Here is a 14,553-nt window from a genome sequence, read left to right as displayed (position 1 = left end):
CTGAGAACCAGTCAGCCATTATGGGGCTCAGTGTGTGTGGATTGTGCTATAATGCAGTGTAGTGTGAATAGACAGTGATCATCAGCAGGTCGAAGTATTTGCAGCACATGAAGGCCCCGATTTATCAATCAGTTTCCACCAGAATTTTGGTGTAAAAGTGTTTGAAATTTTGCAAAATTTTTGCACAGCTTGTAGTTGCACAAAAATATTGCGACTTTTTGCAGTTTTACAGAAGTCCTGGCCAGCTACACCCACTTTTAAAAACTACGCGGAGTTTGGCAAGGAGGGGGCATCACTGAGCACATCCAATAGTTTCATGATGAGATACACCACAATGGTACCGTATATTCCAATGGATTTGATGTATCTTACTCCAACGCACCCTTTATCAAGACTGGCTTGCAAAATGAATCTTTTTACAGGTGTGGTACACTATTACCTGTCAAGAGATGACAATGAAGCTTCAGATCTACACTTCAAAATGTTCAGTAGCCTTGTGTCACTGGAGATCATTTAAAGGTTCCGTTGACTTGGTGAAAGTTTTTGTAGGATTTCTAATTTAAAGGTCTGAGATATTGAAAGGAATACATGCCTCTGACTGTTATTTATTTGTTTCTTTGTCAAGGAGCGAGTGCTACAGCTGTACAGATATCCTTCTCTGCTGGACTGGCTGGAAAATTAAGCAATTTTGATGTCGGCTTCATTCCCTTTAATACTGTCCTGGTTAATGATGGCGAGCATTATAATCCTGAGACAGGTAACATTCTGGAACAAGACCTATAACGTTTATATGGACACTACCTGAGATTAAATTGTAGCACAGTATTCTTTTACACAGCTTCGCAAGATAATTATCACCAATATTCCCACATAAACACACAGGACTGTGAACAAGATGGTGACATTTGCAGCTTTGGGGTATAATCACACACTGCAGATTTATTGTAGAAACGTCTGTGACTGAATTCAGTGCCATATATGTGAATGGAGCTGTTGCTGCAGCGGGAGCATGGTTTTCTGCCAGCCCCATTCAGGTGACTGGAACAGTCTCAAAAAATTCTGCAACTAATATGCCATGTGTAAATATACACTTAGGCTTGGTTACAGTCTGCATTGAACTTTTGCAGAATTTTTGATTCCCTACTATTATAATAGTGATCTTTTCTACTTTTTAAAATCATGATGGAAATAATTTTTCAGATCTCAATACAGGCAGTCCCTGGGTTACAAACCTGATTTTCATGTAAGTTAGAAAAGTGTCTGCAAAAAAAACAGCAAAAACTAATATGTCATCGGTGACCTCTCCGACCGCCCCACCATGAAGGCCCCTTCTTTCCACCATAGCATCTTATAATGTATATTGAACTTCAAGGCCTGGACACAGCCAGAAGCCCTGGCCTACAGTGAAGAGGCCAGAGATGCAGCGTGCGTCAGCGGGGCAGCGCAAACAGCGAGGCAGCCGGAGATCTGAGCAATTAGGTGAGTATTGGGTTTCTTTTTTAATATCCTACATTGATAACTTGGCATCGCACACAAGTCAGATATTCATAAGTTGAGGATTGCCTGTATAATAAGATAAATTACATTGATAATTAGCTAGATCTTACAAGTTCTGACTTTTTAGCTTTATGGCCCCTTGCAGTTTCTATGTGGCTTCTCATTGTACTGTTCCACTGGTAGTATTATTAACGCAAGACCTTGGAGCCCTGAAGATCTGCCAATGGCCTTTGGCAGACTGGGCTGTCGTCAATGTACCTGTGCAGCTTCCTGCAGGATAGGCATTGTCGGCTGTGGTCCTACAGATACATTGTATTTCAGCTGTTTTCTCTAGCTTTGCTCAGAGATCTAAAATAATTATCATAGAATATACACTGTGTCCACAATTATTAGGAAAGTGAATATTATGACCATATCATAAGTTTTATGCAGATTTTCTAACATCAAGCTGTATAAACTTGAGTACTTATTGGAGGCGTGAGGATACAAGACCCTTTATCAAGGTGTGCAGAATTATTAGGCATCTTATTTTCCTCAGGCAAAATGGGCCAAAAAAGACATTTAACTGATTCTGAAAAGTCAAAAGTTGTTAAGCCTTACAGAGGGATGCAGCATTCTTAAAACTGCTAAGATATTAGGGCGATATCAGAGAACTATCACATTTTTTTTTGCAGCTAGTCTACAGGGTCACAAAAAACGTGTTGAGAAAAAAAAGATGCACATTAATTGCCAAAGATTTGAGAAGAATCAAACCTGAAGCGACCAGGAACCCATTATCCTCCAGTACTGTCATATTCCAGAATTGCTACCTCGGTGGAGAGCCCAGAAGTACAAGGTGTTCAGTGCTCAGAGACATGGCCAAAGTAAGGAAGGCTGAAACCTGACCACCACTAAAGACTGCACATGAGGTGAAATGTCAAGACTGAGCTAAGAAATATTTGAAGGCCAATTTTTCAAAGGTATTATGGACAGATTAGATGAGAGTAACACTTGACGGACCATATGGATGGGCCCATGGCTGGATCAGTAAGGGGCACAGATCTCCACTTCAACTCAGACACCAGCAAGGTGAAAGTGGGGTACTGCTATGGGCTGGTATTATTAAAGATGCGTTAGTTGGACTTTTTCGTGTTGAAGATGGACTCAAAATCAATCCCAAAACCTACTGTCAGTTTTTAGAAGGCACTTTCTTCAACCAGTGGTACAGCAAATAGTCTGCATCTTTGAAGAAAAACATGATTTTTATGCAAGACAATGCTCAATCACATGTATCGAAGTTCTCCACTGCTTGACTAGCCTGTAAAGGCCTTAACGCTGAAAGAATAATGACATGGCCTCCTTCTCCTGACCAAAACCCTGTTGAGAACTTGTGGGTCCTTCTTAAACGGGAGATTTACTGTGAAGGAAAACTGTACACATCTCTGAACAGTGTCTAGGAGGCTGTGGTTGGAGCTGCCCAAAATTTAATCGTCAACAGATTAAGAAACTGTTAGAACCACAAATCTCAGATACATAATCAGTGGAAAAACATCTGTAACAATATACAGATGAGTATCACTGAAACAACCACTTCAAAAAGCATGAGAACAAGAAGAAAGAATGAAGTCTTAATGGTTCATGCAAAGGTGTATCAACTTTATTAGTACAAAATATACATATAAAATCTACAAGTATAGAAATAGTGAGTGGTATGTGTAAGGGGGTAGAGATAAAAATAGCAGCAAGGGCACAAAGAGACCAAGACCCAAATGGCAATAATTAGAGTAAATGGGTGTTGTAATGAGACAATAGGGAAAAAGAAGGGGAAATTATTATCAACACTGCTGTAAAGCTCTGTAATGCCCCATAACCTAGTGGTACAGCGCAAAGATTAGGGATACAAAACCACTCTTAATAGCATTGTACACAGTGGCTGTTCTGTGACCCAGAAAGACATCCCAATAAGTCCTCAAAGGAAATTTTAATTGCCAAATAGTTTATCTCTAAAATGGAATTGCGCCCGGACAGATGGTAAGGAAGGCGAGTGCCACTTACCTCCCGATGCGCGTTTCGCTGGGAACAAGTCTAGCTTTCTCAAGGGAATGTCAAGATTAAGAAACTGACAGACTCCATGGATGGAAGGCTTATATCTGTTGTTGAAAAGAAGAGTGGCTGTATTAATCACTGATATATTTTTTTAAATGTCAGAAATTGAGTAGTGTACGCCAGTCTTAATGAAGCTATCGCTGGAGTATACTGACCTGATTGATTAAGCTGTGTGCACCACTTAATGAATCAGGCACGTCTGATACTCCACGTTTGTCGCAGCCAGAAATGTGTGCCAGCCATGGGTTGGCATACATTTCTGGAGTAAGTTACACCACTTTAGTGTTGTAACTTATGATGAATTTGACGGGAGGGCATGCCCTGTTCCTCCTATGTCCTGCAGAACTGGAGTGTAAACGCCAAAGTCGTGATATTTTTACGCAACTGCTGAGTTGCGCAAAAATATTGCAATTTATTAAGGTGTTTATGCCAGATGTCTGGGGTAAGCACTTTAATGAATTGGCCTCCTTGAGTTGTTTGGTTATATTTCTCATATTCACATATCAAAATAAACAATTGAGATGGAAAAATGTATATTTCTCATTTAGTTGTATAATAATTCTGTACACTAGTAGCTGCCCAATAATTAACTTCACTTTTATTTTCTTAAAAATTTAGATTTCAGGTTTTAGATTGACCAAGGGCAGTGTGGTTTTTCAACAATATCTTTAATCATCAAAAATACAAATTGAAGATCAACTGCCCAGGTTGTCCCCTCCATTGGACATAGTTGCTACAAGGGCAAATCTCAGTCCTATAGAACTTACTGTGACTATGTAGTACATGGTCATCCTTTCAATAGATATTACATTGCTCCTGCAGCTTCTCTGTAAGGAAAATGTTTTCCACCTGTAGCTTCGCGGACAGACTCCTCTTCTTTTCTGCATATGTTATGATATCAGGTAGTGCTGCTTCTGTTCATTCATCCTTGATTAATGTTATAGTTTTTTGTTGTTCATATCTTAAAATTATAAACTATTATAAAACGGCCACAAGCTCTACCCGATGTCTGATCTGCCACACATATACTGCTGTGATCTGTTGGTAGAACTTCATAAATGTAACTAGCTGTGACCACTGCACCTCGCAGTAACGCTCATCTTGAAAGACAAAAATCAAAAGCATCTTTGGGGAATAAAAACAATTTTGCAACTGTTTGAGGAATCTGGTACAGATCCCTGGTGACCATTTCCAGGAGCTCCATACACCAGATATGTATCAGTCCAGATGTGTCCAGGGGGCTTTTTCTGAATGGTGTATTGTATAATAGAGATGTGAGAGCTGCTTCTGGATTTCATCATTCCTAATAATCTATTTAAGTGTCAAGACCTCCTGACTTCTGAATTAATGGCTGTGTTTTTGCTTATTGTTACATTATTACATTTTGCCTTCCCTGTTAAATTTCACGAACCGAACTCTTTCTGATGTGTGACACTTTGTGCAAGGATACAATATGCAAAAGACATAAGGTTGCAATCTCTGTCCAAAACCCTGCAGGCTTAATAGTTGAGGAAACATATTTTATAGGGCTTGAGTCTAGTTAAAATTGTTAACTTTCCTGCAAACGTGGTCCTTCATGTGTCCAAAATGGGGTCATGTTTCTTTAGTAGCAAAAGAACACATGCCATCTCCTGCACTGCTTGTATGGATCGCATTAAGCCACAGCTTCGGCCACATGTCCCTAATGACTACAACGTGCAGCAGGCCCGTGGTTGGGGAACGTAAGTAATGTCAACCATAAATCATCCTGCGGTTCACGTTTGTAGATCAGAGGGTATTCATATAGGCCTGTTAGCGAGCAGTATGACATTACCCATTTTACAAGGACGTGTTGGTGATAGTGAGATACAGACTCCAATGTGACGGCCATATCATGCCTGACCAGGATGGTGGGAGTTGTTACACTAAAGGAATGGTATATAAATGCCTCTAACCGGTCAGTTACATTACCTCTGAGGCCCATAAATAGGAGTTTCCTGTGGAGTCACTTAGCATCAGTCATTATTACTTCATCTGTGTGAAGTGGGAGTTTGCCATGCTGGAACACTTAGCCAGATGCCTGAGCGTGAGTCACTGATTATTCCACTGCTTTCCCTCTGACTGCGGCTATATACACTATGTGTTGCCTCTTACCTTTATTTGCTCATTATGCAGAGTAGATGTGTATGATACTTCATCAAGAGGCAATGTAAACAGCATGTACGGGTCGGTCACTGACGCAAAACATTTATCATTCATATTTATGCATTGCTGATTTACAACTGACGTAAGAGACTCTTGACAACGTGTGTCCTGTTCCAGATTCCAGACCAAATGATTGTCTCATGGCAGATATTTGCAGAAGCTGCTAGACATCACCATTCAGTGGCTCTGCTGATTGCTAGAACGAAGAGGCAACAGCACAAGGAAAATGTTGTGCCACATCATTTCAGGGATGACAGACACATTTTTTTAAAAAAAGTACTGTTCCTGCTCTATAGTAATAAGCGTTTCTACAGGACACAGCGCCCCCACAGGCAGGAGGGGCAAAATACTCTGATCTGATCTTCTGAAGATTGGGGCAGCAGAGCACTATGCCTCTTAACCTATGGTGAGATGCCAAATGCAGGGGATCTCAGACACTAGCATAGTGAAAGATCAGTGCTAGTAAGAATCCTGGACCCCCTTGCAGTTGGCATCTCAACATTTTGGATAGTACATCACACGCCATGACACTGGCTTTTCTTTACAGTGTGACATCATTGTGTGCATTATCTCTGCACTGTGTCATCACTCCACAATGATGGTGGTTATGGTGTAGTAGGACCCTATTATAAATTCTACTATGAGGCTACATGGTTAATTGTTATGCACCTGACCTGCGGGTGACATAGTTGCTGGACCACTAAGCCTCCATACAGAACCCCCCTATTTGGACAATGATTGCACAGCTTATTGATGTTCTGAGACAAGACACAATTAATCTTTGCCTTTAAAAATGGCTCATTACCCCCAGCAGGGGCTACACATGGGCACATATTCACTGTAAACCACCATGTGATATTTTATGAAAATTGCAAGGTGACTTAAGTCCTTGTAATTACCAACATTAAGGTTGTGGAAATCTTGCAAAAGACTGTGATTCACACAACCAAATGTTATCATGTGGCCCCAGTCTTACAGGCATTCAGGTTGCATCTTGAAGAGACAATTCACTGACGAGCAAATCTTTAAATATTCCTTCCTGAGAAGTACTGAGATGAAGCCTATATAGTTATGATTTGTTGTCTTTGTGTATATACTATATGAAATAAAAATAGCTCAACTTTCCATTTTAATGATTTTCCTATTTTAATGTTAAATCTCATCTCCACAAGGCTGAAGAAGAAACCACCTTATCTGATTGCATATGGGTCATGTATAGAGCATTTCAGCCCATGCGTTTTTCACTGTGGAAAAAAAAAACATGGTTCTTTCCATAGTCAAGTACGGGCCTTATGAAATAGGTTTGGTTGGCAGAGAACTCATCTGCAAACTATTTTCTTTCAACGCGCACATTTAATGAATCATTCCTTAGAATCCTCCATGAGCAATATGATTTCCATACAAAAGATTTTATCGTAAAATAAAGACCGACACATTGACGTTAACCCTTGTAAGAATTGTGAGACAATTATGAAAAGACTCCCCTTTTAGACAAAGACAAATTTTTGTCTTTTCTTAAAGTGTAGCTATTATTTGAAATGAGTTTTGATATGCTTTAACCCCTTATGAATTCTGTAGATCTCCACTGACCACCCAAAAGACTGCTCAGAAGCGCGCAGCTCGGCAAGCAGAAGTGCTGAGCTATTGCATGAGAGCAGGCAGAGAGCGCTGTGAAAGTTTGAGACATGCATGCAATAGATGCACACTCTTGAACAGTCATTTGGGTTGGGGTCTGCAGAATGTTTAAGGGGTTATAGCATATCAAGTATAATTTCAGATAAGCTCATTTAAGAACATATAACATATTCAAAATTATTTTTAATTATGGGAACACTTTAAATTGTCTCTAAACCCAAGAATATCCCTAGATATATAACAAAATGTTAACAATTGTGACTGTATTTTGGGCTTGACAAAAGCCATTTGGCCGAAACATCGCTCTAGTTTGTCTCCTCACTGCTCTGATGTTTTAAATATTCTGGAATAAAGGTTGGATTTTTGCAAGGATCTCTATGGTGCCTCGGATATCTTTGGACTTGCTTCTGTTTTTGGACCTAGTGGGAGGCCCTGCCGAGTAGCACATACTCAATGGTGCATGAGAATTCTATACTGGACTGAGTAGATGCCGCAACATATTTATTTATTTTACTCACTTATATAGCGCCTTACAGACATTATCATGACTGTCAGCATTGGGGCTCACAATCTAAATCCTTATCAGTATCTCTTTGGAGTGTGGGAGAAAACCCAGGGAAACACAGGGAGAACATAAACTAGTTGCAAATGTTTTCCTTAATGGGATTTGAAGCCAGGACCAAAGTGCTTCAGAGCATCAGTGCTAACCACTGAGCCATTGAATACTTGTTTTTACTGGATGGTGTGAAAAAATTTCGAACTGGTATCATGCAGAACTTATGACCATTCAACAAAATTGACACTAAAGTTGAGCAAAAAGATTTGCACTGCCAAAATCCGGCATCCAGTCCTGTCCTCCATGGCACCCAGACCAGGATAGTTGAGGATGCCAGTTGCAGAAGTGTAGACTGCCCTGGTCTGGCTGCCCCGGAGGACCAGACTGGAGTCAGACCAAAGCAGCACAAATCTACTTGCTCAACTCTGGTGGACACATCTGCATGGTATCTGAATGTATCTCATACACAGACATTACTATTCTTAAACAGAAGCCTAGCAGTCAGAAGATCAGACAGACTCGGCTTGTAATGTCTTAGAGGTCTGCATTTACCATAGTGATCCCTGTTCATTGTGACTGTCTCTACTGGCTGGCTCATAGTGTGGGGTTCCAACTGGGGAGCCCTCTATGATGTTTATATGCTCTTCTTTTGTTACTTGTTTTCTTTTTTTATAGCTATGTAGTTTATTACTTTTATTAAGGGTCAAGTAAATCAAAATGCAGTTAAAAAATAGTTTTTGCTCGCAGTGTAGCATGAGCTGGTGGTTTGACTCTGCTAGTGAAGACAAATGGGCAGTAAGTGGTGACATGACAGCACAAGTGTTATCAGAGGTATATTTAAGGAAAGGCCAACCACGCCATGCCCTAGGGCAACCCAAATGAGAATGCTGAAATTGGTGTACTGGCTACTTTAAAAAGTCATCAGTAGTAAAGTGCCTTCACTATAGATGTTATCTGGTAGTGTTATATCCAGCTAACTTAGGATGTCACAAATTTCCACTAATCAGTTCCAGATACCATGAAAACCTAGAGACCCCATGCTGTGGAGAGAAGGTCTGTCTCTTATCTAGTGGTATTCTTTTTTCCCCCTCCTATTGATTTGTTGCTTGTAAATATGATCGAGAAGAAAGCATTTGCATTTCATTTGCACTTAAATACTTAATAATAGGCTTTGAACTATTATGACCACGCAAACTTTTACTGTCACCACTTGGAATTTACCACCATGCTTCTTTCTTTCAGGTATCTTCACTGCTCCCATTGAAGGTCGTTATATGCTTTCCACAGTCCTTACGCCAGAGCATAACCACTATGTGGAAGCTGTCCTGTTGGTGTCCAATGTCAGTGTGGCACAGCTGGATTCTTCTGGCTATCGACGTGAACTCCTGGAGTATCACAGGCCTAGCGCCAGTAGGCCGGTTTGTAGCGGGATAGGCACATTCAATCTCATTTTGAACTTGAAAGCCCAAGATGAAGTTGCCATTGTCCTGACAGGAGGCAAACTGGCGAATTCAAACTCTGACGAAATGTTCTCCACATTCAGTGGTGTCTTGTTATACCCATTCATCCCCCTCAGATAGCCAAATACCTAATGAAGAGACATTCAGAAGAGACATTCAGTGCAAATGAATTTGAAGTGTTAATATATACTATCTAGGAATAAGTCCTTATTGTGAGTGAATGTATAATATATTCTGTACGTCATGGTATGCACACTATATAAGAAATTACTTTTGCCTTTCCGCTGACTTTTTTCCTTCAGATATTTTCTAAATATTCCTTAAAAATGCATCTTTGTACACTGTTCAGACTTTTATACAATTTTTTTAAAATTTTTATCACTGAGATGTTCCTTGGCGTATTTTAAGATTTTTTTAAAAAACCTTTTTTTTATTGTCCTGCGCTTGGTAGGTCAGGACCCTTAAATGCATTATTTAATGTTCTGCATGTATCCAATTTGTCTTTATTTAAATGTGGTACTTTTAGGATTGTGTATTCTGTAAAATGTCCATAAAAAGTAATGAAGAAACTATACCCAGTTAATTATCAGGCCCGCAACGTAAAGGCATCTGTGATCTAAATGGCTCATGGTGGGTCGAGGGCATGGTAACATATTTTGCATTAGAGTGCTGTCACTACAGATTAAAGTTCTGAAAAAGGTCGGATTCATACATGTGTGAAACATGGATCATTTTACTTTGGAAAACTCTGCCCAACCGCTGGATCTTTCAACCTGTTTCATGGGCAGATATGAAGCAGTTAGCTCAGGTAAGGGGACCTGACAGTTGGCCCAGGTCTTCCCATGGGAGAACAGTCTGTGTTTCAGGGATGTGTGAAACCGACCTAGATTATTGTATTGTATTGCAGAGGAGTGAAGAGGAAGTCGTGCGGCACAACCATTCGGTAATAAAACTTCTTTATTCGAAAATCTTTAAAACCAATGGATCCATCCAGACAACCATGTTAAAAACCTGAGGCATTTCTGGCAGCAAATGCCCTTACTAGGATCCTATGGTTGTGCCACACGACATTCTCTTTACTACTCCGTTTTGCTGTGCTTCACCAGCGGGAATCGCACCCAAAGAATGCAGGTCTCTCATCTCTTCATTAATAGACTAGCGTGTGAGCTTTCACTCCTCTTTTATTGTATTGTATTATTTGAACAGTTTGTATTCTGGATTTGATACTCAAATTCCTAGTGGGTAAACTGAACTAAAGTAACACCATCATAAGGGTCTATGGTGCCTGGCAAGTTGGGTTCAGTAGACTTTTCAGTGGTCTGTGGGTTGCATCTGAAATACAGACTGAGGCCTTAATATCACGCAGCCCATCAGGTTTTCTAGATTTCTTTATTTTTGCTATTTTAGTTATTATAACAGAAATCTGAAGAAATTAGATAGGAAACAGTTTTTTTTTCACTGAAGAAGTAAATTGATAATAAACACAGAGGGTAAAATTTAAAAAAACTGCTTCTCTCCACTAGGTAACACTGCCAAATCACGAAGTACTTTTTTTTTTTTTAAAAGGGAGTCTATCACCCCCAAAATGCATATTAAGCTAATTAAACAGTTATTTAGGGGATTTAGCTCTATAAAAATCATATAAGCCGTATATATTTCATTGCTGTAATTACTTTTAGAACTTGAAGGGGCTTCAGTGCACCCTTGGCAGGGTTAAGAGCTCCACAGTTTACATACCAAACAGTTCCCTATTTCTGATTGACAGTGCTTGTTTGGTCAGAGCCCTAACCACGGCGCTAAGCATGCACAATGATTATGAAGGTGTCAGTGGCACGCACACAGTGTAAAGCCCCCCCTTTCATCATTGTTTCCTGACAGCAGCCACCCCTCACTACATTCATACACCCATTGAACTATTCTGTGATGCAGTGAAGACAAGAGCAGCATGTATCCGATCCTCTTATCCTCTCTGAAGCCACTCGCTACACATCTGGGTGTATCAGTGTAGTGAGCGGTGGCCATTGTCAGAAGGCAATGATGAAATGGGGACGTACCCCTACATTGTGTGACTCCTTCACTGTCAGTGTGCAAATGCAGCTCCATGGTTAGGGTTCAGGCAGCACTTGCTATGGCCAAGCAAGTGCTATCAACTAGAGTCAGGGCACTGTTCAGTAAGGAAAGTAAGGAGCATCGAGCTGTTGACTAAAGGTGCATTGAAGACCTCTCATTTGCATATGGAATAAAATGAGTTTTAAAAGAAATTGCAGCAATGAAATATTTACTGTATAGTTTTTATATTGGCTATGTCCCATATATAACTACGGTATTTAGTTTAACCCTGCTATTCTTTTCGTATTGGCTATACATTTGTACTGTTCGGGTCAATACGACCTGACCTACTAAAGTCTGTTACTTTGCTGGCTTACTCTGTATATATTTTTTGAATGGCACCTACCTCGGAATGCCACAAGTTGTTTATTCAGTGACATTTTCACCAGTATTTTATAATTTTGGAAGAATCTCTAATAGTGGCTACTTATTAGAGAATTATCTGATGTTAGCAGAGGACAATTGTACTGCCTGGGCAGAAGGCTGCAAGTTCCAAATTACATTTTTGTTTTTAGACTGAATTGCTTGCATCGGACTAGTTGTCTGGGTATCGTGCCTCATCAAATTCAACTTCAGAATCAGAATTCTCTTAATTACCTTCCCAGACACTTATGTAGTTCTCATCTTCAGACACTTCCTTCAGTTGGATAACTTCAGAATCTGAGGCGTTGGCAAGCGTTTACAGTTTAGCTTCAATCAATGGACGTCTTCGCCACATTTTTATTCAACCTTCCATATAATGGACACACGACTTTCACGGGGTTAGAATCAGCGTTGTGCAGTAAAATATCACTATATGAATAAACAATAATAATAATAAAATTGCAACAAACACTAACCAGTGTAGCAACAATAAGAGCTTGTATACTATAGCAAAACAGACCTGCACAGATGGCAGACCTGTACTCAAAGCTCATCCACCTGCAGTAAGTTGCAAATGTATTGAACGCACGGACCTGTAGGAACTCGAGAAATCAATAAACAATAGCACATGCAATAAATAATCCACAATGATATTAGAAATAGTTTATATGGCGGGAGATCTGTATAAAACACTATCAGGTCATATTGACCCGAACAGTACATATGTAACAATTATTATTTCATATAGAAAGAGTTAAAATAATAAAAAAAAAAACACTCATAACAACACCCATCCATAAAGAAACTTGCCTACCCGCGATTTGCAAATCCTCATAATAATTAATCTGCAGTTTCACAAACTTTTTTTCAGGTCAAATAGACCCGAACAGTACAGCAGGGTTAATTTGCATTTTAGAGGTAAAAGACTCCCTTTAAGTAAAAGCCATTTATACTGTAGGTTCTATAAAATAAATCTCAATTCAATCATCGTTGAATTGCTTACCTATGTGGGTTTCACGTACAATAGTTGTTTCCTTCACTATTTCATTAGCTCTCAGTGTTTTCCATTAGTTGTCTTTGGTCACATGATATAATTTATAGTATTTTCTATGTATTATTTAGGTGATTCTATTCAGTGCTCATTCTGATGATCCACAAATAAATGTTTACTGTATACCGATGTCAAACATTACTGTAGAGTCATTTTATACTGTATGTGGTCCGGAGGTCTGAAGTCTTGACCATTGTTTGCTTTTGCTAATACATGATTTGTTTTTACATTTGTGGTTTGTGTTATTAAATTAATTATGCTAAAAATTGAGGAATATTTTATTAAGTTTTTGAACTTTTTTTGTACCATCATCTAATATAAACTTACCTTGTAATGTCTTCACATCCTGTTCCGTCCAGATGTGTCCGGATCCCAGAATTCCATGCGGTGGAAGTTCGTCGACCGCCATATTGGGACACCCAAGTGTTGGGTGTCTCAATATGGAAACCGCTGGTGATACCACGCAAGAGGCTGGAACATCGTCGCGAACACGCTGCACACGTTGCCGCCCAGATCAGCCGAATGATTCACTGACCGACGCCATCTTTGTACAGGAGGAGCGTATGCGCAATTTTAATGTGACCGTCACTATCTGCCTGCACAAAGATGGCGGCAGTCTGATTTTCTGTGCCTGCGCGAATTCCACGCTTAACACAGGGGGAGGTTTGAGTGCTCATAGGAAAGAGAGGACACACAGGGGGGAGACAGCTCAAACGAGAGAACATATGAGGGAAGAAGACAGCACAGGGGTGGAGAGAGAGAGCAGACAAGGGGGAGAGCACATGGGGTACACAGGTCAAAAAGAGATCACATGAGAGGAGAAGACCGCAGATAGGTGAGAGAGAAAGAGTACAGGGGGGAGACAGTTCAAATGGGACAGCACATGAGGGGAGAACACCGCACAGGAAGGAGAGAGACAGCAGACAAGGGGGATAGCACATGGGGTAGACAGTAGAGATGAGCGTTGTTCTACTCGAACTGTTCGCCAATCTCAAATTCGAGCTGTTTTGGGCGGTGTTCGAGCCGGTCGGCGAACACGAACAATTTGAGAAAAATTCGGCTGTTCGAGGTTATGTTCGATAACTGTTCGTGCAACCAAAATCATAACTGGATTTTTTCTCAGTAATGAGGAAAATTAATGTTAATACGCAGTTTGAGTGTACAGCGGGGCGGGGGGAGGGGCAGGGGATGGATCTCTGCAGGAACAATGAAGATCTCCATTTTTTTTTCTCTTTCCCGCATTTGCAGTGGGGAGGTGCAATCTGTCAGCCTATCAGCAGCGCACACACGGAGCGAAGTGCTTTTTTTCACACAAGCAAGGGCATGTGTGATTGGCAGTGTATGTCACATGTCCTTGCCCTATAAGACCAAGCCATTTTCCCCGTCGCCACCATTTTCTCACTGCTGCAGCTGCGTGTTAGACGGCACCGCTGTTGCTGTGTGCGCTATACCTTGTTAATTTCAAGCCAATTTTCGCACAAATATACAGATAGCTTGGGAGTAGGGAATAGTTGTGATTGCAGTCCTTTTAAGGACTAGGTTACAGCATTTCCTACGACTTTTATCAGGCAGGTCTGTGCTCTTAAATAGATAGATTGTGGGAGTAAAGACTA

At 40.3% G+C, this 14,553-nt stretch overlaps 1 protein-coding gene across 1 annotated transcript in view; it reads left to right on the top strand.

The window, feature by feature from the left end:
• EMILIN2 (elastin microfibril interfacer 2) overlaps positions 1–12,682 on the top strand; it is a 68,432-nt gene extending 55,750 nt beyond the window's left edge. The window contains exons 8-9 of the mRNA XM_073679118.1: positions 626–757; positions 9,200–12,682. Coding sequence (XP_073535219.1) covers positions 626–757; positions 9,200–9,537 — 470 coding nt within the window. The 3' untranslated portion in view covers positions 9,538–12,682. The remainder of the gene's footprint in view (positions 1–625; positions 758–9,199) is intronic.
• Positions 12,683–14,553: the final 1,871 nt, after the last annotated feature.

This window comes from Phyllobates terribilis, unplaced genomic scaffold (genome assembly GCF_046119375.1).
Source record: "Phyllobates terribilis strain yellow unplaced genomic scaffold, ASM4611937v1 Scaffold_4__5_contigs__length_816908805, whole genome shotgun sequence".
Taxonomy (NCBI): domain Eukaryota; kingdom Metazoa; phylum Chordata; class Amphibia; order Anura; family Dendrobatidae; genus Phyllobates; species Phyllobates terribilis.
Note: the sequence above shows the minus strand (reverse complement) of the source record. Positions and strands in the feature narration are given on the sequence as shown.